Source organism: Hemiscyllium ocellatum, chromosome 16 (genome assembly GCF_020745735.1).
Source record: "Hemiscyllium ocellatum isolate sHemOce1 chromosome 16, sHemOce1.pat.X.cur, whole genome shotgun sequence".
NCBI classification, from domain to species: Eukaryota; Metazoa; Chordata; class Chondrichthyes; order Orectolobiformes; family Hemiscylliidae; genus Hemiscyllium; species Hemiscyllium ocellatum.
In genome coordinates, this window is record NC_083416.1 from 37,251,657 (window position 1) to 37,276,151 (window position 24,495).

The following is a 24,495-nucleotide window of genomic DNA, read 5'->3' on the forward strand; positions in this document are numbered from 1 at the left end:
GGCTGACCTGCTGCGCTTTTCCAGCAACACATTTTTCAGCTCTCTCCATGTATTTGTCCAAATGCCCTTTAAATGTTGTTAATGTACCTGCCTCAATGTTTGTCCATGAACCAGGTGCACAGGATAAGGGCAAACACAGTTTAGAAAAACGACATTGGATTTGTTTGTGGGCTACGTTAGAAACTGACTCTGGATTAAGAGACTCCAGCGTGCTAGGTGTGAAGTGGGCTGGTGGAGATCCTTTCTTCAAAGCCTAGCATCGTACTGAAATTTATAAATGCACATTAAACAGTGTAAAGTCTCATACCTCATAGTCCCCCCCAACATTGCCCACCCACACTCAAACCAACCCCTGCACTTACCCTGTCCATTGCCAATCAATTATGGCCACCATGGGCAAACCTCAGGACCTATACAGAGATGAAATAAAATAAATAAGTACAGTTCTTACAGTGCATTGCAGACTTCACCATATGGAAAAAAAAGTACACCCATTCATAATAAAAATTACTGTCATCACATGATTTGGCCAAAGTGGACTGGGAGCTGATACTTCTGGGTAAATCTATGTCAGAGCATGGCAAGTATTCAAGAAGAAAATAGGGCGATACAAGACCACAGTAAAAACAAAGGACAGGACCAACAAATCTTGTGAACCCTGGACATCAAGGGATCTACAGGTTTTGATGGAGAAGAAAAGGGAGGCAGATACTGAGGGCTCAAAACAACAGAACCCCTACAGAAGTGCAGAATGTGCAAGGGCAAACTAAACAAAGAAATCAGAAAAACCAAAAGGGGGGCATAGAAGAATAATGGCAGGGAAAATATTGGAAAATCCCAAGTTATTTTACAATTAGAATCAGAATTAGAGAATACTTAGGGAAAGAGTTGGGTCTGTTAAGGGACCATAGTTGTAATTTGTACATGGAGTCAGAGGATATAAATAAGATTCCAAATTAAAGTTTTTTGTTGGTCTTCACTTGTGAGAGGGACGGTGTAGGTATAGAAATAAGGGAGAAAGGCTGTGATACACTTAAGTATGTTAGCGTAGATGGAGAGGAGGATCTGAGTGTTCTTGCAAGCTTAAGAGTTGATAAATCTCCATAACTTGATGAACTGTGTCCCAAGCTGTTGAGTGTTGCTTGAGAGGAATTAGTTGGGGCATTGGCACTAATTTTGAATTCCTCCCAGGCCACAGGAGAGTCATAGTCTTAGAGATATACAGCATGGAAACAGACTCTTCGGTTCAACCAGTCATTGCCGACCAGATATCCCAACCCAATCTAGTCCCACCTGCCAGCACCCGGCCCATATCCCTTCAAACCCTTCCTCTTCATATACCTATCCGAATGCCTCTTAAATGTTGCAATTGTACCAGCCTCCACCACATCCTCTGGCAACTCATTTCATACACGTACCACCCTCTGGATGAAAGCGTTGCCCCTTAGGTCTTTTTTATATCTTTCCCCTCTCACCCTAAACCTATGCCCTCTAGTTCTGGACTCCCCAACCCCAGGGAAAAGACTTTGCCTATTTATCCTATCCATGTCCCTCATAATTTTGTAAACCTCTATAAGGTCACCCCTCAGCCTCCCACGCTCTGGGACAAACAGCCCCAGTTTGTTCAGCCTCTCCCTGTAGCTCAAATCCTCCAAACTTGGCAACATCCTTGTAAATCTTTTCTGACCCCTTTCAAGTTTCACAACATCTTTCCAATAGGAAGGAGACCAGAATTGCATGCAATATTCCAACAATGGCCTAACCAATGTCCTGCACAGCCGCAACATGACCTCCCAACTCCTGTACTCAATACTCTGACCAATAAAGGAAAGAATACCAAATGCCTTCTTCACTATCCTATCTACCTGCGACTCCACTTTCAAGGAGCTATGAACCTGCACTCCAAGGTCTCTTTGTTCAGCAACACTCCTTAGGACTTTACCATTAAGTGTATAAGTCCTGCTAAGATTTGCTTTCCCAAAATGCAGCACCTCATATTTATCTGAATTAACCTCCATCTGTCACTTCTCAGCCCATTAATGAATGGTCAAGATCCTGTTGTAATCTGAGGTACCCCTCTTCGCTGTCCACTACACCTCCAATTTTGGTATCATCTGGAAACTCACTAACTGTACCTCTTATGCTCGCATCCAAATCATTTATGTAAATGACAAAAAGTAGAGGGCCCAGCACCAATCCTTGTGGCACTCCACTAGTCACAGGCCTCCAGTCTGAAAAACAACCCTCCACCACCACCCTTTGTCTTCTACCTTTGAGCCAGTTCTGTATCCAAATGGCTAGTTCTCCCTGTATTCCATGAGATCTAATCTTGCTAATCAGTCTTCCATGGGGAACCTTGTTGAACGCCTTACTGAAGTCCATATAGATCACAGCTACTGCTCTGCCCTCATCAATCTTCTTTGTTACTTCTTCAAAAAGCTCAATTGAGTTTGTGAGACATGATTTCCCACGCACAAAACCATGTTGACTATCCCTAATCAGACCTTGCCTTTCCAATTACATGTACATCCTATCCCTCAGGATTCCCTCCAACAACTTGCCCAACACCGAGGTCAGGCTCACCGGTCTATGGTTCCCTGGCTTGTCTTTACCGCCCTTCTTAAACAGTGACACCACATTTGCCAACCTCCAGTCTTCCGGCACCTCACCTGTGACTATCGATTATACAAATATCTCAGCAAGAGGCCCAGCAATCACTTCTCTAGCTTCCCACAGATTTCTTGGATACACCTGATCAGGTCCTGGGAATTTGTCCACCTTTAACCTTTTCAAGACATCCAGCACTTCCTCCTCTGTAATCTGGACATTTTACAAGATGTCACCATCTATTTCCCTACAGTCTGTATCTTCCATATCCTTTTCCTCAGTAAGTACTGATGCAAAATATTCATTTAGTATCTCCCTTCATAAAATTGATTTTTTACCCAGAGAAAGACCCAAATAAATTAATCACTTGTATTAAATGGGGTACAGATATCGTCGTGTTAGTTAGAAAGAGAAGAACATCATTTACGTAAAGGGTGATCTTATGCCCCCCGATCCTACCTCTAGGGCAGTTATATTGAGGTCCTTCTGGATGGCCTCTGCCAACGGCTCAATCCCTGATGAAAATAGCAACGGTGAGGGGGGCACACTTGTCGGCTGCCTCTGCCAATACTAAAATTGTCAGACCTTATGCCATTAGTGAGAACCGCTGCTTTAGGATCACTATATAACACTGCCACCAACCTGGCAAAGACCCCTCCGAGGCCAAACCATTCTGGGACATAAAAGAGGTGCAGCCACTCCACCTGGTCTAAAGCTTTCTCAGGGAGACTACCAAGCCTGGAATTGACCTTGCTGGCAAACATGAACTATATTTAGCACTCTTTTAATATTATTAGAGGACCTGCAACTCCTCATAAAACCTGCTTGGTCCTCTTTTACAATGAAAGGCAAGACCTTCTCAACACCAGCATTTTCAACAAAATTTTAAAGTCCACATTTAGTAACGATATGGGCCTGAGCGATGGGTAATCCTCTGGGATTTTCCCTCTCTTGAGAATAAGAGAAATATTTGCTTCTCTGAGAGAGGATGGGAGGCAGTCTTGACTGTACGAATAATTGTTCATATCCAACGTTGGCCTGACCAGCATATCTACGAACTCCTTATAAAACTAACTCCGAAACCCATCTCAGCCATGCGCTTTACCACTCTGGAGCTGCCTGCCCGCCTCTTGTATCTCTTGGATAGTCAGAGGGACATTCAAAAGAAACGCCTGCTCTGAGGTTACACCTGGGCTGTCCAAAGCCTTAAAAAAGGATTCCATCTTCACCAAACTGTCCTCACAGCCCTTCGACCAGTACAACCCAGAGTAGAACTTCCTGAATACTGCATTAATCTTTTTGGGATCGCAGGTGATATTCCCAGCACACTCTAATGAATGCTATAGATTGGGGGACATTCTTCTTTCTGACCAAGTATGCCAAATACCTACCCAATTTATCAATTTACTCGAATAGCCTCTGTTTCACAAAGGAAATCTCCCTCTTTGCTGTCTGGATGAGCATAGCATTCAGAGCAGCCTAGAGGGCTGTAATCCACTACAACTTAGTAACGGATGGTCTGTTAAAATATGCTGTCTTGGCTGCCTTCAGTGAGCCTTGAGCACCCGCTGCTGCTCTCTCCCTGCTGCTGCCTCCAATTCACCAAGTAAGAAATAATCAAACCCATTGCATAGGCCTTGGCAGTCTCCCAGAGCACCAACGGATTATTGGCTGTACCCAAATTAATGTCGCAAAAAATTTTAAATTCCCGTGAAAAATACTCAATGAGCTTGCTATCCTTCAGGAGGAAAGGATCCGTGCGCCAGTGCTACGAGCCTGTCCCATCACTACTGGCCTTAACCTCCATGTACACTCTGCTTGATCAGAACTGGCTATGTTCCCAATTCTGCAGGATAGCACCGAATTCAAAAAGACGATGTCAGTCCTACTGTAGCACTTATGCGGGTTAGGAAAAAAGAATAAGTCCCTACCCTCAGGGTGAAGACATCTCCACACATCCACTAACCCTAGCTCCCTGTTCAGGTCCACCAGCTGCCTGGATAGCAGGGATATACCCGCGAGACCCCGCGGCATCCTGTCCATCTCAGGGTCCATAAGTCAATTAAAGTCTCCCCCTATAATTGTATGATGCGCCCCATCAACCTGGAGAGTACGTCCATTAAAACTTTGAGAGGGTGTTGTGGGGGTGGTGGGGGGAGGGTGTACAATATACATTTAAGACCCCATATTCCTCGCTATATACTAAAGCTTTAAAGATTAGAAACCATCCACATTCATCCTGAATTTGATCTAACACCTGAAATGGAAGATTCTCTGAATAATTTTAGCTACTCCTCTACTTTTTGATTTAAAGGATAAGAAAAACACCCGACTGAACCCTCCCTGCTATAACTTTAGGCACTCCTTATTGGTTAGATGTGTTTCTTGCAGCAAGGCTACATCAACCCTTTCCTTTCTAAGGCTTGAAAGTATCTTTTTCGCTTAATTGGTGAATGGCTCCACTTAACGTTCCAGGTGCACCATTTAAACCAATGATTGGCCATAGCCAATCGAAGCAGCCCATGACCCCCGGGAGGAAGAATCCCATTTATAGCATGATCCCCCACCTGAGTGAAAACAGTAAACAGTTTATATAAATTGAAAAAACATCTACAATAAGTACCAAATCAAAACTTCTAACAACTATTTCTAACACCCAAGCCCAGACAAAACAAAGTACAAAACAGTTAGATGCGTCTTACAACAAGAATATTAAAAGTGTGCATTCAACCCATTCCATCCATATTTGACCGTAGGTAGTCCTGGTAAAAAAAACCCCTCCTCTTCCCAACAACCCCCCCCTCCCCCTTCCCATGCTAAAAAAGACAAATGAAAAGTGAATGATAGAAAAACAAAGGATAACGGGGTTGTCGGGGTGGGGGGTGGGTGTGGAGAAAGAAGGGAGAGGAGAGAGCAAGAGAGAGAGAAAAAAAGGGAGACCCCACACATTAAATAGGCAAACAAGACAAAGCGGACAAACTACAGAAAAAAAACAAGGCGAACACAATTGAGTCAAAATTAAACACGGATGTCCATGGCTGAAATGTAATATTGCCGGATATCTTAGAGGACTGAATATTCAAGTCCCTTTTTGCCTCATCAGAGGCCTTCATCTTACGGATCTCGGCCGCAGAAAAGTCTTGGAAGAATTCTTGATCCTTCATATATCAGAGCCTGTGGATCCTTCCCCAGTGCTCTGCAGTTTTCTAGCATCACTTGTTTGTCAATATTGTGCTGGAGTTGCAAGCTCCAAAACCAGGCTCTGCTCCATGGGTAAGTCCCCAGGAGCATTCGCAGAGGCCGATGCCGCAGCCACGGGTTTGCCCGGTACTGCAAGGAAGTGCCCTGCTTGTTGCGATCCTCGTGGTCCTTTTCCCTTAGTCATTTTTGTTTCTTTGAAAAAAAAGCATTGAAACAAATAAATAGTAGTTCTCGGGGTCTAAAGCCAGCTATTTGCACCACAATGGGAGGGTGAATGTACCACTTTGTCTGGGTTTTTTGGGCAGAGCCCAGCAGGGCAGACCTACTGGATCGCCGCCATCTTGGATCTCCCACTTTTTGTTTTTTAACAACACCATGTAAATGTTATTGTTACTTATGCTACTGCCAGCTTTTGTTAAATTATTCATTGAGGATTTCTTTGGTTATAATTTCTCTTTTGCACTTGTCATTTGTCAACTCTTGTTGGATAAAGTAGGTGACCAATCTCCATAAGACCCTTGCTACCATTAAATTTAAGCCTGGCTGAATTTTGTTGTTTAGGGAATTTATGATCTTTAACCTGTATCCTGTCACATGTATTGTGTCTGCAAAAAAATTGCATTTATCTTCAGTGAGTTAGTTTAATAAATGAAATGGAGTTCTCAAATAAAGCTTTACTTTTTAATCATTGGCATTTTTAAATATCTACAGGCAAACTTACAATTCACATTGTGGATGCCAATGACAACAGACCTATGTTTCTTGCCTTGAAAAGAGTATCTGGTAGGTCATCTTATTTTGAAATAACATTACTAAAAGCCAGTCATTAGACTTATCTCAAACTATGCTTTGCTTTATAAGAAAATTGAGATTTTCTTACTGGAAATGTACAGCAGGTCAGGCAACATCCGAGGAACAGGAAAATCGACATTTCAGGCAGAAACCCTTCATCAGGAATCTCCTGCCTGAAACGTCGATTTTCCTGCTCCTTGGATGCTGCCTGACCTGCTGTGCATTTCCAGTATCACTCTAATCTTGACTCTAATCTCCAGCATCTGCAGTCCTCACTTTTGCCTTTATAAGAAAGTTGCTAACCCATTCATTTTAGTGACACTGTAAACATTTTAAGACGTTATCATCAAAACCGGTGCTGTCAATAATGCCCCCCCCCAACTTCACTAGACTGACAGTTTCATTAATTTTGCTGAAGTTACTATTGAAGCAACTGTATCTTCCTTCTTGCTGGGGATGTTAGTAGCTGCAGATTGCTCAAGCTGCTTAAAGGCAGGCTGACTGATTTAAAAGAATGTTAATTTCTGCAGAGATTTGCAGCACTTCCCATAAATCTACTGAAGTCTACAAAAGGTGTTAATTACAACCATATGTTACTGCTGCATGAGTAATAATGACACAAACATAATATACAGGACCTTTTCCTGATTGAATATCTGATATGTTAATTTTGACCTGTCTGCTGTGTCATTTATTTAACGTGTAACAGGTAAAGTTTGGGAGTAATTTTCATTTGGTGAAAAGGTGGTGGTACCTACTATCCACCCTCTCCAAATTTCCTTGTCACTGAAATAAATCAAATGGAAATTGTGCACCATCTGTAACAGGCAGGCAATCTGTTATAGTCAGTTCTTGGTAGTCCCCAGGAGTAAATTACCTTCTTTCTTTGCAGTGTTGCAGGTGCAGAAATGTTCAAATATTTATTATTACATTTCAGTTACTTTTGTTGTTGAGATGTGGACATTACTGGTGAAGGAGTGCTTATTCCCATGCTTTGTTGCCTTGAAGACATTAATACGTAGTAGTTTTCACAAATCTCCAACAGCCTTAATGGTCATATTTCTGCCGTGAACCCAGGTTACACAAAGTGGAACTAATTATCGCTAGGTTTGGTTGGCAGTTTCAGTGTCAGAAGGAGAATGTAGTATTACTGCTCTATTAATGCACAAACTTGTGGTTGGTTCCATTTTGAAAAGGGGCTACCTCCAAGTGTCCATTTTGCCTACCTACTTCAAATGGTGGGTGTCAGAGCAACAGATATGATCTTTCATGTTGCAAAGAATTCATCTCTATTGTTGCCACTTTCAAAGCCATCCCCATTCCAAACTACATTTATGTCCAGCCTGATTTTCAGGCCTTAATCAGTGGGTTGCATTGGGACATCAGTTTGCCACGCAGTAATGGGCCTACCAAGATTGATGACAGTGAAGACCTTAAATGTGTAGCAGTCACTTTGATGCATAAACGGGCAGATGACCTGTGAACTTGCCTGTTGATCACTCACAAATGCCAAAAGTGATGATAATGATGTCTACTGTCACTAAAAATAGGTGGTTTCATTTGAAGTTATACAAAGCTCTGTTTTGAGGCATAATAACTTATTGATTAATCTTGCATTTCAGTTATCGTGCCAGAATTAGCACCAATTTCTGCTGAAGTCGCAACAGTTAAGGTACATCAAAATTAATATAAGTGCAATATTTTTTATCTGTACTGAGTAGTAATAAACATCAATGTCAGTCTTGAACTGGGACTCCACTTGCATTAGAAGCAAATTGCAAGAATTATGCAGATTTATGACTTTCTTAAGTGCTCATAGTGTTCACCTCTTCTTTTCGTTTAATTCCTACTTAAACCAAACCTATATAAACTGTAACCATGCACTAGAATTAACCTATCAAGCCTGCACCAGTGAGTCTTAATTTGTTAAATTGAAAGGCAAAATAGCCACATAGGTTATTTCTGATTTTGTGATCACTCCAATCAGAAGGAACTGTGCCCATTTTTATTGAATTAATATAATGCAGTAGAAAGCTGTTTTCTGTTAAACATAGGAAATAACACCTTATAATGAAGTCTATGCTTGAAAGAAAGCACTTGGCATATGGCCTGTTTCAAAGAGAGTACTTTTCATACTGGAGACCTGATATGTTCCAGATATCAGTTACCTTTGTAGACAGAAAATGTTGGAAATACTGGCACCATGTGTGGAGAGGGAAGCAGTGTTAAAATTTTAGGTCCATTAGCTTTCTTCAGAACTGCTTTAGTTCAGACTTCCAACATCTGCAGTATTTTGCTTTTGTAGATTGATAACTTGAATTGAGTTGAATTTATTGTCACGTGTACCGAGGCACGGTGAAAAGCTTTGTCTTGTGAGCAGTATGAACAAAAAATGCATGAACTGAATGAGGGCAAATATATATTTTTAAAACATGATTTTTCTTTAATTTTACTTAGAGTCATAGATAGAGTCATAGAGATGTACAGCATGGAAACAGACCCTTCGGTCCAACTTGTCCATGCCGACCAGATATCCCAACCCAATCTAGTCCCACCTGCCAGCACCCGGCCCATATCCCACCAAACCCTTCCTATTCATATACCCATCCAAATGCCTCTTAAATGTTGCAATTGTACCAGCCTCTGCCACATCCTCTGGCAGCTCATTCCATACACGTACCACACTCTGCATGAAAAAATTGCCCCTTAGGTCTCTTTTATGTCTTTCCACTCTCACCCCAAATCTATGCCCTCTAGTTCTGGACTCACCGACTCCAGGGAAAAGACTTTGTCTATTTATCCTATCCATGTCCCTCATAATTTTGTAAACCTCTATAAGGTCACCCCTCAGCCTCCGACGCTCCAGGGAAAACAGCCCCAGTCTGTTCAGCCTCTCCCTGTAGCTCAAATCCTCCAACCCTGGCAACATCCTTGTAAATCTTTTCTGAACCCTTTCAAGTTTCACAACATCTTTCTGATAGGAAGGAGACCAGAATTGCACACAATATTCCAACAGTGGCCTTACCAATGTCCTGTACAGCGCAACATGACCTCCTAACTCCTGTACTCAATACTCTGACCAATAAAGGAAAGCATATCAAACTTCTTATTCACTATCCTATCTACCTGTGACACTACTTTCAAGGAGCTATGAACCTGCACTCCAAGGTCTCTTTGCTCAGCAATACTCCCTAGGACATTACAATTAAGTGTATAAGAACTGCTATGATTTGCTTTCCCAAAATGCCGCACCTCACATTTATCTGAATTAAATTCCATCTGCCACTTCTCAGCCTATTGTCCCATCTGGTCCAGATCCTGTTGTAATCTGAGGTAACCTTTTTTGCTGTCCACTACACCTCCAATTTTGGTGTCATCTGGAAACTCACTAACTGTACCTCTTATGCTCGCATCCAAATCATTTATGTAAATGACAAAAAGTAGTAGGGCCCAGCACTGATCCTTGTGGCACTCCACTAGTCACAGGCCTCCAGTCTGAAAAACAACTCTCCATCACCACCCTCTGTCTTCTACCTTTGAGCCAGTTCTGTATCCAAATGGCTAGTTCTCCCTGTATTCCATGAGATCTAACCTTGCTAATCAGTCTCCCATGGGGAACCTTGTCGAACGCCTTACTGAAGTCCATATAGATCACATCTACTGCTCTGCCCTCATCAATCTTCTTTGTTACTTCTTCAAAAAACTCAATCAAGTTTGTGAGACATGATTTCCTACACACAAAGCCATGTTGACTATCCCTAATCAGACCTTGCCTTTCCAAATACATGTACATCCTGTCCCTCAGGATTTCCTCCAACAACTTGCCCACCACTGAGGTCAGGCTCACCATCTATAGTTACCTGGCTTGTCTTTACCGCCCTTCTTAAACAGTGGCGTTACGTTTGCCAACCTCCAGTCTTCCGGCACCTCACCTGTGACTATCGATGATACAAATATCTCAGCAAGAGGCCCAGCAATCACTTCCCTGGCTTCCCAGAGTTCTCAGGTACACCTGATCAGGTTCTGGGAATTTATGCACCTTTAACCGTTTCAAGGCATCCAGCACTTCCTCCTCTGTAATTTGGTCATTTTGCAAGATGTCACCATCTGTTTTCCTACAGTCTATATTTTCCATATCCTTTTCCACAGTAAGTACTGATGCAAAATATTCATTTAGGAACACAAACTCATTTTTAATATGTGATTAAAATACTTTTTAATCATGAGATACATTAAGGCTGTTTGTAAACTGTAACTTATTATTGACATAACAATAATTTGAAAATGACCAGCTCATCAACACAAATATAAAGATGCTTTTGAAGAATTTTCGAACTTGGAATTCAATATCCCTGGCTTTTGTAAAACCAAAATGTCGCAAAACAGCTCAAAACAACACTCTAGATTCTGATAACAATCATGACTACCAAATGCAAACAGATCACTAGACCAAAATAAAGGCAGTCTATACCAGCAGTGTTAAGTAATGAATCGGAAGTTGAAATTTCACAGAACATGATTTGCTTTCCACTGAATTTCACAGAATGATCATTTTGGAGACTGGTTTCTTGGCCCTGTGGAAATGACTTGGTTTGAGAGATTAAAAAAATGTAATATTTTTGAAGTCAAATTTAAAATAAATACCAACAAAGTAAAAAACATGGTGTTAAAGTTGTCACCAGTCCACTTTGCACCACTGACATAAGCTATTTTCACCTGCAAAATACTTTTCATGTTTACAAAGAATATAAATGTTGACTTCTCTTAGTCTTCAAAGTACTCATAATCAGGGAAGGCAAATTGTTTGAAGGGATGCAAATCTCAGAGGCAGTTTTGAGAGGGAGAGAGCTTTTAGAAGTATGCATGGCATTTACATTAATTTCACTCTTCAAACGTTAATGTAATTTCCTTTTGAAGGTACTGTTGAATGTTCAGCAACAATTCTATGATTCGGGGCATCTCATTTGAATGACAACTGACATTTTTCTTCATGTCACTCTATTGCTAATGACCTTAGGTTTGTGCCCTCTGGTCAATGACCCATCAAACTTTGCAAACCGGTTTCTCTTTATTTGTTCAATAAAAACCCTTTATGATTTTAAAACCAGAAACAGAAATTGCTAGAAAAGGTCAGGAGTCTCTATAGAGAGAAAACAGAGTTAATGTTTTGGGTCTAGTGACCCTTTCACAGAACTGATTGTAGCTAGGAAAAGGTTTGTCTATATGCTGAAGATGGGGTGGGGGGAGGTGCAAACAATAAGTGTACATAGAATCCAGAAACAGAGAAAAATGGTTGAGTGGGCAAAGGAAGGGTAAAGGTCAGCCTGAGTGAATCAATAGCTGGTATGGGGACATTAGTGGCTGACAATGGGTTGCTTGTGGTAAGTCTGGTGTGTGGGGTTTGGGTACAGACATGGGAGAAAGTGCTGAAGCCTTAAAATAGTTGAACTTGATAATGAGTCCTGAAGGTTGCAGGGTTCCGAATTGGAAAGTGAAACTATTTTTTTTACATGCATTGTGCTTAGTAGGAGCAGTGCAGCAAACCTGAGACAGAGATGTTGGTCAGTGAACACAGTGGTGTCTTGAAATGGCTCTTTAGGATTTTAATCGCCTACAGTAAACCTTTTCTGAGCCTTCTCTGAGCCTTCCTTGAACTAAAAGAGAACAGCCCTACTTTCTCCAACCTATTCACATAACTAATTGTGGGAACCATTGTAGCAAATAATATATGAAGTCTAGCACTTTTCCTGTTGATTTTTAATCATTGCAGCAGGAAGGTATTCCTTGGTTGCTTGAATTCTTATCAAGTGTCCTACAAGTAACTGGTATGGAGATTTGAAGCTGGATTCCAGCAGTGTACCATATAAACGCTATGCCTTATTACTCTGGCTACTGAAGTCACTATTAAAAGTAAATGTATGTAAACAACAATTGATAAATAAGATTAATTAATGCAAAGCCTTTCTTTACAGGCAAGCGACAATGACACTGGAAAAAATGCAGCAATTGAGTTTTTTGTTGTCAAAGTTTTATTCATCTTTTTGGATGGACAATCAAACAATTTATCGCCAGATATATTTGAAGCTTCAAGATCTATCCTTATTGATGGTGAATACACAGCAACTATCAAGTAATGTCAATTTATGTATTATTGCAAATCATGAGTGATCTAAAGACAACAATGCAGATTACAAAACCTCAGCAGTACATCTGAAATGACAGTAAAGGAAATTGTTGGTGGCACAGTTAGGTCATTCTTCTATGACTAAAAACAACACATACTTTTCTACACTTGTTTGTGCTGTCCCTGAACTAACACAACCAGCAGCCAGGAAGGGAAGTTGTGAGGTGTCTTATTGGACTTCTGTCTGGTTTCTACTCTAATATGTTTCTGCTGGTTGGCAACAGCTGTAATGATAATGGTAATTTCAGGTAGGTAAATACTTTCTATCAGTCCTTATTCGAGTGAGTGCTCACAGTTGGGGACAAACACAACTTGTAAATTCAGTATTGTAAGGTGATGGCAAGAGTCCTTGGTATTGGAATGGTCAAGCTTATAAGAGTAGCCATGATGTGGAGATGCTGCTGTTAGACTGGGATGGACAAAGTCAGACATCACACGACACCAGTTATAGTCCAACAGGTTTATTTGAAATCACAAGTTTTTCAGAGCGCAGCCCCTTCATCAGGTAAAGTGAGAAAGAAGAGCACACAGAAACAGAATTTAGGGGTAGAGAGATCAAAGGCAAAGAGGTCAAAAATCTTACAAGTAGTGTGAGTGGAGTGTTCAATAATAAGTCTCTGCAGGTAACCAAGAGTGGTTGATGGTGCGAGTGAAGTGTCAACAACTGAGGGATGACCTATAATTCAATTAAGTGAGGCAGAGGGATTATAAAAAGTTAAAAATAAAGTGGTGCTGGAGACAAACTAAATGACTTGGATAACATGATAGATTTAAGAGTCACATACCAAGGATCTAACCAAAGTAATACATAATCCAAAACATACAAACCAATTAAGGTAGAAAGATCATAACAAGTTATTAAGGTGAGGCTGTCAAAACAGAACAGTAAGGAAGATTTCTCGGATACAGAACAGTGTGGTGGGGTCACATCTAGTGCGACATGACCCCAAGGTCACGGTTGAGGTGGTATTCTTGAGTATGCAATTTAGCTATCAGTTTCTGCTCGGCGATTCTGCATTTTGTGTATCTTGAAGTCCGCCTTGGAAGACGCTTACCCAAAGACAGGAAGCTGATTGTTTAACTGGAAAGGAACATTCCTGCCTAGCAATTGTTGTACAGTGTCTGTTGTCTTAGCGCCTGTGTGGTTTTGCCAATATACCTTGCATCAGGGTATCTTTGCTTGTAGCAAATGAAGTAGACAACATTGTCTGAGTCACATGATTACCTGCCATGTACATGGTAGGTGGTGTTCCCACGTGTGATGGTAGTATCCATGTCGATGATCTGACATGTCCTGCAGAGATTGCTGTGGTTGGGTTGTGTGATGTTGTGGTCAATGTTCACCTGAATGCTAGGTAGTTTGCTGTGAACAATGGTCTATTTAAGGTTTTGCAGTTGCTTGAAGGCTAGAAGTGGGAGGGGAAGGGATGATCTTGGCAAGATGCTTGCTGTCATCAAAGACATGTTGAAGGCTGTGAAGAATATGGCATAGTCTCTCCGCTCCAAGCAAGTACTGGACAATGAAGAGTATGCTATTGGTCTTATCCTCTATCGGTCTTCTGAGGAGGCCTTTGCGGTTTTTTGCTGTGGCACGTTGGAACTGGCGATTGATAAGTTGAGCATTATATGCCATTCATCTGAGGGCGTCCGGTGTCCGTCACTTTCTTCCTCATTTGAGCAGATGCTGTGTATGTGCAGAGCTTGTCCTTAATGGATGGTTTCTTTAATATGTTTAAGTGGAAGCTAGAGAAGGACAGCTTCATTAGGATATTCGTGGGCTTGCGTTAGAGAGAGTTACTGAGGTGTCTGTCTTTGATGGAGATGCATGTGTCTAAGAGTGAAACTGATTCTGAAGAGTAGTCAACGGAAATTCTGATGGTGGGATGAAAGATATTGCTGTGTAGTCAATTCAGTGACTCCTCGCCATGAGCCCAAAGGAAGAAAATGTTGTTAATATGTACGCATATAAATTGTTGATAAATTGTTATGATCTCTCTACCTTAATTCATTTGTATAGCTTAGGATTATTTATTACTTTGGTTAGACCCTCAGCATGCGACTCTTAAACCTATCATATTATTCTAGTCATTTAGTTCATCTCCAGCACCATCTTATTTTTAAAAATTATCTCTTTGCCTTATTTAATCGGATTATAGGTCGTCCCTTTGCTTGTTATCCAGCTGTTGACACTTTACTCACACCATCCATCATCCTTGGTCACCTGCAGAGACTTATTATTCGATTCTCCACCTCCACCAGTTGAATGATTTTTAAAAAAAATCTCTATGCCCTTGATCTCTCTCTGCCTATAAATTCTGTGTCTCTGTGCTCTTCTCTCTCATTTCAACTGATGAAGGAACTGTGCTCCGAAAGCTTGTGATTTCAAATAAACCTGTTGGACTATAACCTGGTGTTGTGTGACTTCTGACTTATTAGGATAGTCATCTTTAAGGTTGAAATTTGTCAGAGTGGTAGTTGCCTTGAAGACAGGTTGGAAAATGATGGGTATCATTGACTCTGCCTGGCCATATTTATCAATGGCCAATCAGCTGTTATGTCAAATGTTTTGTGAAAACACTCTATTCGTGATCTGTCTGTCATTCTTATCATTATGCCACATGAGATAAGGCTTGCCAGGACAGACAAATGTAAGTGTTACCCAATTGGCTGAACCTAAGATGCCAGCATACATTTTCCAGATCCAAGTTTATATCTAATAGTCACTGCAAGAAACTTCCTTCTCAGAATGTAAGTCAACAGAAAACTCAGCGCAAAGTTGTACTCTCTAATGTGATGGTATCTGTCGCTATCATGCAGAATAGACTTGAGTCAGAATAGGCTTGAGTTTCTTGTAGGAATTCTGTAGCACTGAAAGATGAGAAAAACAGTGTAAGGTTGCATAGAGTAACACCATTCTTGCAAACACCTTATTTCACCTTCAGCAACCATCAAACATTGTTCTGCAAAATCTGTTGTCTGCAGCTTAGATTTCCTCTCTCTTAATTTTGCTTGCCTTTTCTTAGTCCAGTAAACTGCTTTGTCAAAATCCTGGTGATGGCTGGGGATGCCTTTGAGATTCTCTAAAGATTTACAGAATATTTGTTAGGTTATTGCGATATCATTTGTTATTGTGTTCGCATCACTTTGAAATTCACTAAAGCATAATTCTCACTATTGTTGTGCCCCTGTCCTTGGGATCTACACTTGATGCTTTGAAATATGTTTCTGAAAGGATTAAGGAAGCACTTTTTTCTGGAAGTGTCTGAGTAACATCATACATTGTGATGACATCACAGATCACATAAAAAGGCAGCATTCAAAGGACTTGAAGGGAGACCAACATATTACTATAGAGTGCCTATGTTTGCAAGTATATAATAAACTAGTTTCTGTTAATTATGTAGTCACAACTAGTACACCCAAAGTGCAAATAACCTCCATCCCAATCCTTTGAGATGAAAGCAGCCCTTTTGGAGAGTTAAGCTACTGTTTTGGTGAGGTAGAGAGAAATATTTAGGAAAGGTAAGGGGCCATTTGGAAGTGGTCAGGTGTCCTTAGAAATTGTTAAAGATATATATGAATGTGCAATAAGCAATGAATAAATCCATTGGAACAGTCAAGCTAATTGAAATTACCAAGGGAGTTTTCAAGGCCATTCTCAAGCGAGTTATCAACAAAGTTATCAAGGGAACTGCCAAGCTTTAAGGTTTTTAATTGTCCTTCCAGTTAAACTTTTGAAAAACTTCCAGCAATGTCAATAAAAAAAGCTTGCTATTGAACTGTCTCAAACCTGAAAGTTGTTATTAAGTGTTTTGATCTGCATGACTTGATTCCACAATCTGCCATTATCAGAGTAGGATAGCTGCCAGTTCACAGCTTGACTGAGAATTCCAAGTGCTTGCAAAGTCTTTGACGTGGGCCTATGAATGCCAATACTTATTTTTATAAGAGATTAGATAGTGAAATGTAGTGATATTTTAAAATAAATCAGTGATTCTTTTACAAATAGTGAATTCATCAATGGACACTTCAAACTTTATCTTATTTGACCTCATCATACGTGTCCTGAGGTCGACTTATGGTGCAAATTGGCTCAATGATATGGAGCTGGTTAAAGCACAGCAGGTTAGGCAGCATCCAAGGAACAGGAAATTCGACGTTTCAGGCCAGAGCCCTTCATCAGGAAGGGCTCTGGCCCGAAACATTGAATTTCCTGTTCCTTGGATGCTGCCTAACCTGCTGTGCTTTAACCAGCAACACATTTTCAGCTCTGATCTCCAGCATCTGCAGACCTCACTTTTTACTCAATGATATGGAGGCCATAAAGGAAAAAAGCTGGAGTGTAATGGAAATGGGTTGGCTTGGAAGGTTGGAGCGGCCATAAAAGATGGATGGGGTGGAGGGGTGCTTGTGTAAAGTGCATAGATTGGCATGCATGGGGCATGTGGAGAGTGGTTGGGGGAGAACAGGGTGTGGGCTGGAGAGCCAGTTTTTGTTTGACTGTGTCTTTATGTATCTCAGCCAAGGCTAGCCATGTCACAGATTGCCTTTTCACCCAGTAGCCCCTATGGCTGCCTTCCAACTCTTTCTAGGCCAATGCCTGTAACTCCTGTTAATACTCACTCCTGAATGAAAATCCAATTGGCCAGGATCACTTTCTCCCTAAGTCAGTTTGCAGAGCCAGGAGTGATCCTAACTTTGCGCTCCTGACTTGACAGGATTAAATTTCTCTTTTCTTGTTGTTACCCCACCCTTCCATATTCTTGCAGCAGACATTGAATGTGATGCTACCAGGAAATAATCAAATTAAAGTGAAGTATGCAGAAATTCTGGTTTGGTATTGCTTTCAGGAATCTGTCTACAGTCACATCTCTAAAATAACTTCAATTTTTATTTTAGTTTATCAATCAGTTTTTTGAATGTCATTTATTCACTGATGTTTGAATTGTTGACATCCTCTGAATGCACAGCAATGCATAAAATTATGACAGTATCTCATTAAAGAATGATTTTAACATACCTGACCTGATGATATTAAAATAGTGCTTTGATTCATAGGATTAAATCATCACTAGACAAAACATTGAGAGGACAATACAAGGTAACTGTAGAAGCAAGAGATGGAGGCAATCCCACTTTATATGCAAGCAGTGATCTAGATGTAAGTACTATTAAGATTATTCAGTTGTTATAGAATCTCTTTCAACTTTTAATACCTACTCTCATTGTTGAACAAACATAGCATGAACGTCAACTTGGTCCAAACAAAAATAATAAAAATAAAATGGTCTTCCGCTGTCATCCTCCATTCAGGCAACCTGCAATTCCTAAAATATGGATCCCATTTAAATGACTCATTGATATGTATCATTTCATTAATCACCCTGACCTCCTATATTACATGTCAAAATTACAACCAGTATAATAAAGATACTTCAAAATTGCAAGGCAACAAGAGGCCTTTTTGACTGCTATGTTTGTTCATTTTGGCTGATCTATAGATCAAAACCTTTTGCACTTTAGATCATTTGAGAGCCATAGCATTAATTCTGTGATTGTATTTCTTCATTTTTGGATCTGCCAGTTATTGAAAGGGAACCATTTCAAACTCAGCCATTTGACTCTTTAATGCTCCACTTAAGTGAGTGAAGGGTACACTGCCTGTAGTCCTGCTCTCTCAGTAGACAGATGACTGGTAGTGAGTTAAACTTGTGTTGCCTCAGGTGCAGGCAGGATTGAGGAGGCAGGGCATTCATGGTGACCTGAGCTGGTAAAGAAGTTGATCCTGTAGTGTTGGCATCATTTTGCATTGCATGCCACCCAACTGAGCAAAGGAGTCATTGATGCTTTGCTACATGAATTACCAGTTCATGTAATTCCATACAGTCCATGTGAATAAATCTGAAAGGAGAAAGTGAGGACTGCAGATGCTTGAGATCAGAGTCAAGAGTGTGGTGGTGGAAAAGCACAGCAGGTCAGGCAGTGCTCGAGAAGCAGGAGAATTGATGTTTCGGGCATAAGCCCTTCATCAGGAATGAGGCCTGTGGGCCGGGGGATTGAGAGATAAATGGGACAGGGGTGGGGCTGGCCGGAAGGTACCTCGGAATGTGATACATGGATGAAGGTGAGGGTGAAAGTGATAGGTTGGAGAGGATAGGCGGGAAGGAAGATAGACAGGTCAAGATGACAATGCCCAGTTGGAGACTCAGGACTGGGATAAGGTGGAATGAAGGGAAATGAGGAAACTGGTGAAATCCACATTGATTCTGTGTGGTTGCGGGGTCTGAAGGCAAAGAATGAGGTGTCCTTCTTTCAGTTGTTGGGTGGTTAGGGAGTGGCAATGGAGGAGGCGCAGGATCTGCAAGTCCTTGGTGGAATGGGAGGGGGTAGTTGAAGTGTCCAGCCAAGGGCGGTAGGGTTGGTTGGTGCAGGTATCCCAGAAATGTTCTCTGAAATGATCTGCAAGTTGGTGTCCTGTCTTCATGATGTAGAGGAGACCACATCAGGTGCAATGGATACAGTAGATGACATGTGAGAAGATACAGGTAAAGTTCTGTCGAAAGTGGAGGGATCCTTTGGGGCCTTGGATGGAGGTGAGGGGTGAGGTGTGGGTGCAGGTTTTGCATTTCTTACAGTGGGAGGGGAAAGTGCGGGTGGGCTTGTTTGAGGAGGGGGGCGTGGATCTGACAAGGGAGTCGTGGAGGGAATGGTCTCTTCGAAATGCAAATAGGATGGGGAGGGACATATAACCCTGGTGGTGGTCTGTTTTCAGGTGGCAGAATTGATGGAGGATGATGCAATGCATCCAGAGGTTGTGGGGGTGGAAGGTAAGGACAAGGCAATTCTGTCCTTGTTGCAATATGAGGGGTGGGGGTTCAAGGGCGGTGGTCCTTGGTACGATTGGAGGGGTGGTGCTCAAGGTCGGTAGTTCTTGCCGCAATAGGAGGGGTGGGGTCAAGTGCAAAGGTCCTTGTTGCAATTAGAGGGATGCGGCTCAAGGGCAGAGGTCCTTGCTACGATCGGAGGGGTGGTGTTCAAGGGTGGAGGTCCTTGCTGCAATAGGAGGGGTGGGGTTCAAGTGCACAGGTCCTTGTTGTGATTGGAGGGGTGGGAAGCAAGGGTGTAGGTCCTTGCTACATTTGGAGAAGTGGGGTTTAAGGGCGGAAGTCCTTGTTGTGATTGGAACGGTGGGGTTCAAGGGTGGAAGTCCCTGTCTGCTCCCAGGAGGACCAATTCCACCATAGAACATCCCAGATGGCCTCTTTTTTCAAAGACTGCAATAGCCCCTCCCAGATGTCGATGCTGCCTCCAGTGCATCTTCTCCACTTCACAGATGTCTGCCCTTGAACCCCAACCCTCCAATTGCAGCAAGGACAGAACCCCTCCGGTCCTCACCTTACACCCCATCAACTAACGGATACATCGCATCATGCTCCAACAATTCAGCCACCTGCAAACAGACCTCACCACCAGGATTATATCCCCCTCCCCGAACAAACAGGAATTTGTCAGGCTTTCAACAGTGACCTGCATGGAGTTGCTTGATTATCACTTACAGCTTGGTGATAATAAGATAATGTGGCACTAATATATATATTATATGTCTTTCATTCGTATATATATATATATATATATATACACACACACAAAACCATGATAGTGAGGTTGGTGATGATAGTCAATCTGCTTTGTGATATCAGAAGATGGCATAAAGGTAAGATGAGAATGGAGCACAATGAAAATTTGAATAAAATAATCAAACTTATTAGATTTATTTTGCATATTGCAAACACTTTTTTTTTACAGTTAATTACAGTGGATGAAAGTTACAAGACACAGTTAGAGTTTAGTTCAACACCTGAAACACTTCAGAACAATATGAATGAAATAATTGCGTAAGTTACCAGCCATTCATCACAATAAATATTTGCTACACTGTAATTTATTTCCTACAAATCTTTAAATATGAAATTAATTCTGTTTATAGGTTGCTTCGGGATGCCACAAATTCAAATCCATATGTGGCAAGTGTAACTGCTGTCAACAATAATAAAATACAACCATTAGCCAGGTATGGCATAAATATTCCAATGCTATTTCAGTGAAAGGTGCATTATGTATCTAAATGGTAGCATTGCTAGCAACACATTGATTATTATTGTAGATTGGATCTCAGTAAAAATGTTTATACATTTTGCTTTAAGATTTTTAGCAGATGCTTGACAATCAGACATAAAGCATATTTATGAAAATTTCTACTGGGCTGAGATTTCAGATAATGCAGTGTAACTAGAACTATATTCATTTTTTTTAAATGTTACAAAAAATTAAGCTATTTTTGCAATTAAATAATGTGATAAAATAGTTTTGAACTTGTTTTATTATATTAATATTTTGAACAACTTTGATTATTAAATAACTGGAAGAAATAATTTTCTTACAGACAGGTAGCTAAATCTGTAATGGAGCTGTATTTTGTATATAACAATGGAACAGCTATTCCTCCCGAGGACATCAATAGGTATGTCTTTTTTAAAAATATTCTTTTGGTGTAGTTAAAGTTTGTCGAATATTCTGTATAAAGGGGAAGAGACAGAGATTGGCTAGTCATCCAGACATTCTGACTCGGGGCTTGTTGGCAAACTATGCTGTTTCCCTGTTGGAGTCGGATTGTGCTAAGAGGGAAGATGGCATTGAAGGAAGTAAGAGGAACAAAGAGCAGTGCAAAAGGAAAAGGAAAGTAGAATTGAATAAAATTAGGGGATTAGAGATAGAGTAAAAGGAATGCTTAAAAATGGAAATGAATATTTCTTGTTTTCTCTTATTTAGATTACGAATCGACCAAATGCAACTTTAAATGTGTTCAAACAAAAGCAAAATGCATTCTGTTTAATGTAAATAGTCAATATATTTCTTCAAGAAGCATAAGTGTGCAATCTGCCTAGAAGTTTGGAATCATATTTTTTCCTTCAAGGTTATGCTTAGCTCTTCAAACTTTAACTTAACAAATGTGAACCCTTCACCAGCATGTGTAGTCACATGGTTCATAGCATGAGGTACTGTTCTGCACATCAATAAGATGATTATCCTTCTCTCTTTATGTTGTTATGGCCTGCAATGTTTTCCCATTAACTCTAAATGACTTCTGTTGGACTCTGGTAGGTTGCTGCAAATCCTTTTATCTTTATTATTGTAGATAATACTGTTCTTTGTAAGTACATCTCTTACAGGTACAAAGTATTACATCCTTTTTTTCCCTAGATCCCTGAACATGACTGCTGATGCCACTGTCATGTCATGTTATATATCACCAGCTTATTATCATATCCTTTCTCATTGTAATACACCATTGTTTCATTGTCCCAGCAAAATTTAAAGGAGTATTTGTTCCAACATTCCAACCTAATATTTTTCACATGAAATATGCCTGCAATCAATGATATTTTCAATAAACTGTCGGTAGCTGCTTCAGTTTTTAATGCTAATTTGCTTTGACTAGTTTTCTAGTTGGCATGGTTGAAACAAAATTGCTTTGTGAACTGATGATCTAAAACAGCTTATGTAAATTAATTAAACAAAATTGCCAGGCGCGAAGATCCTCTCCATTAAACATTTTGTACATTTTACATTTTAGTGAAGTGTTAGTGTATTAATGAAATTGCCTCCATTATTAATATTGAAATATTTATAGAATAATGAATACAGCTGCAAGCAACTCACCTTGACTCATCAAAGCCTGTTCAACATCTACAAGGCAAAAGTCAGGAATCTGTTGGAATACTTCCCACTTAACAGTTTGGGTGCAGCCCCCACAACACTCAAAAGCTTGATACCATCCAGAACAAAGTAGCCTGCTTGACTGGCATTACATCCACAAACATCCACTCCCTCCACCACTGATGCTCACTAGCAGCAGTGTGTACTATCTACAAAATGCACTGCAGAAATTCATCAAAGGTCCTCACATAGCACCTTTCAAACCCACAATCTCTTCCATCTAGAAGGAAAAGGGCATCAGATATATGGGCACACCACCACCTTTAACTTCCCTAAAGTCACTCACCATCATGACTTGGAAATATATCACCATTCCTTCCCTGTCGCTGGGTCAAAATCTTGGAATTCCCTCCCTAATGACATTGTGGATCAACTCACAGCAGATGAACTACAGTGGAACACAAAGGCAGCTCACCACCACCTTCTCAAGAACAACTGGCGAGGCAATAAATGCTTGCCAGCCAGTGATGCCCAGATCCCACAAAATGAATAAATAAAACAAATTAGTTATAGGAATAACATACAAAGAATGACTTAACAAAAATCTATACTGCGTGTCACTTCATCCTCTGTGCAAGAAAGTACAATTGATGGTTTAGTTTCTATGTTTAATGCAATTGGCAGAACTGTGTCCAAAATTAGGTTAGTATTGAGAAGGATTTTCATTTCTTGAGTTTCTGCTATGGTCAAGTTAGGAGAGGTGAGCTGATTGATTGCCCCAATCCTTCATTGGTCACAAAAGAAAAGCTTGAGTTTAAAAAGAGAAGTGATGTTGCCAATTTTAGAAATATGCATAATGCACTTATAATCAGATCATTTGTTGCTCAATATCAAACACATCAGCTATATTCCGTTAGCAACAGTTAAAGAACTAATTATTGCAAACAAAGTGTACCCAAATGAAGATTTAAAGATTATGAACAAAATGCTTAAATTGTACAAATATATGCAAGTAGAATTTTTTTGCAAAGTCACACAGACACATGAATACATGCATTCATACACACAAGTTTATCTTAAAACCACATTGGCAAAATAGTATTTAAATTTGGGGCGAAGAATCATCTCCAGATTGCCTAAATGTTGTGGTGTCACCAAAGTAATTTTGCTCACAAGCTGTTGGCAGTGGGGTGTGCCTTCAAAGGATCAGGGGTGGCTGACTGAAGTTTGGAGGTAATGGTGATAGATTCTGGATTCTCATTTAAGATTTCTCAGGTTGCAACAATTCCTTTACACACCCTCTGCTTGTGTTAAAGAGGTATTCCAAAGGGTTTTCAACTTACAAACTTTGACGGTTTCAGAGAAAGAGACAGAGAGGTCAAATACCATTGTCACAGACAAACTATCCCTTGGGCTATTTGTGTTTAATCTAAAAGCTTTATTGCAACTTTAAACTGAGTCATGTGAGTTCTTCTGAAAGCATTGTAGACTCTGTGGCTACAGGCAAGAACTTGTGTTCCTTTTAGATCCACTACTTATTTCTTGCTTCAGCCTATTTCCTTTGCTTTGAAAAGTGTTGCTTCCAAAAAGTCCAAGATATATCTATATGTTCAGTCACTGACATTCTTCAGATTTACATCTTTATGAAACCATTTAAAGTAATTTTCCTTTCCCTGTATGCAAAATTTGTCAGGGGCTGGCTATTCTCTATTGGCTCTTTTTGTGGTGGGGTTATTACGATAAAATGTATGCCCAACCCACTTCCTTCCCACCCACCTTTGAGCACACTAATATGGAGGCTGGGCACCAAAGTTGACACACAAACATATGTAAAGAAGTAAATCTCATAAAAATTCTGTCTCCTTTGCAAAAGCTTCCAGTTCTTCACATTTAAATATCTAGTCTTGAAATGCCATGAAAGCTTCACCAGCTCAGACTGCCTCAATAGCTGCTCATATCTTCAGAGTCCACCACCAAGAGTGGATTGGCAGCTG

General features: G+C 40.6%; 1 protein-coding gene across 1 annotated transcript in view; it reads left to right on the top strand.

Moving 5' to 3' along the window:
• cdhr2 (cadherin related family member 2) overlaps positions 1 to 24,495 on the top strand; it is a 93,850-nt gene that overhangs the window by 48,085 nt on the left and 21,270 nt on the right. The window contains exons 18-24 of the mRNA XM_060837498.1: positions 6,520 to 6,591; positions 8,223 to 8,272; positions 12,573 to 12,730; positions 17,843 to 17,945; positions 20,591 to 20,679; positions 20,772 to 20,855; positions 21,228 to 21,305. Of these exons, the coding sequence (XP_060693481.1) occupies positions 6,520 to 6,591; positions 8,223 to 8,272; positions 12,573 to 12,730; positions 17,843 to 17,945; positions 20,591 to 20,679; positions 20,772 to 20,855; positions 21,228 to 21,305 (634 nt within the window). The remainder of the gene's footprint in view (positions 1 to 6,519; positions 6,592 to 8,222; positions 8,273 to 12,572; positions 12,731 to 17,842; positions 17,946 to 20,590; positions 20,680 to 20,771; positions 20,856 to 21,227; positions 21,306 to 24,495) is intronic.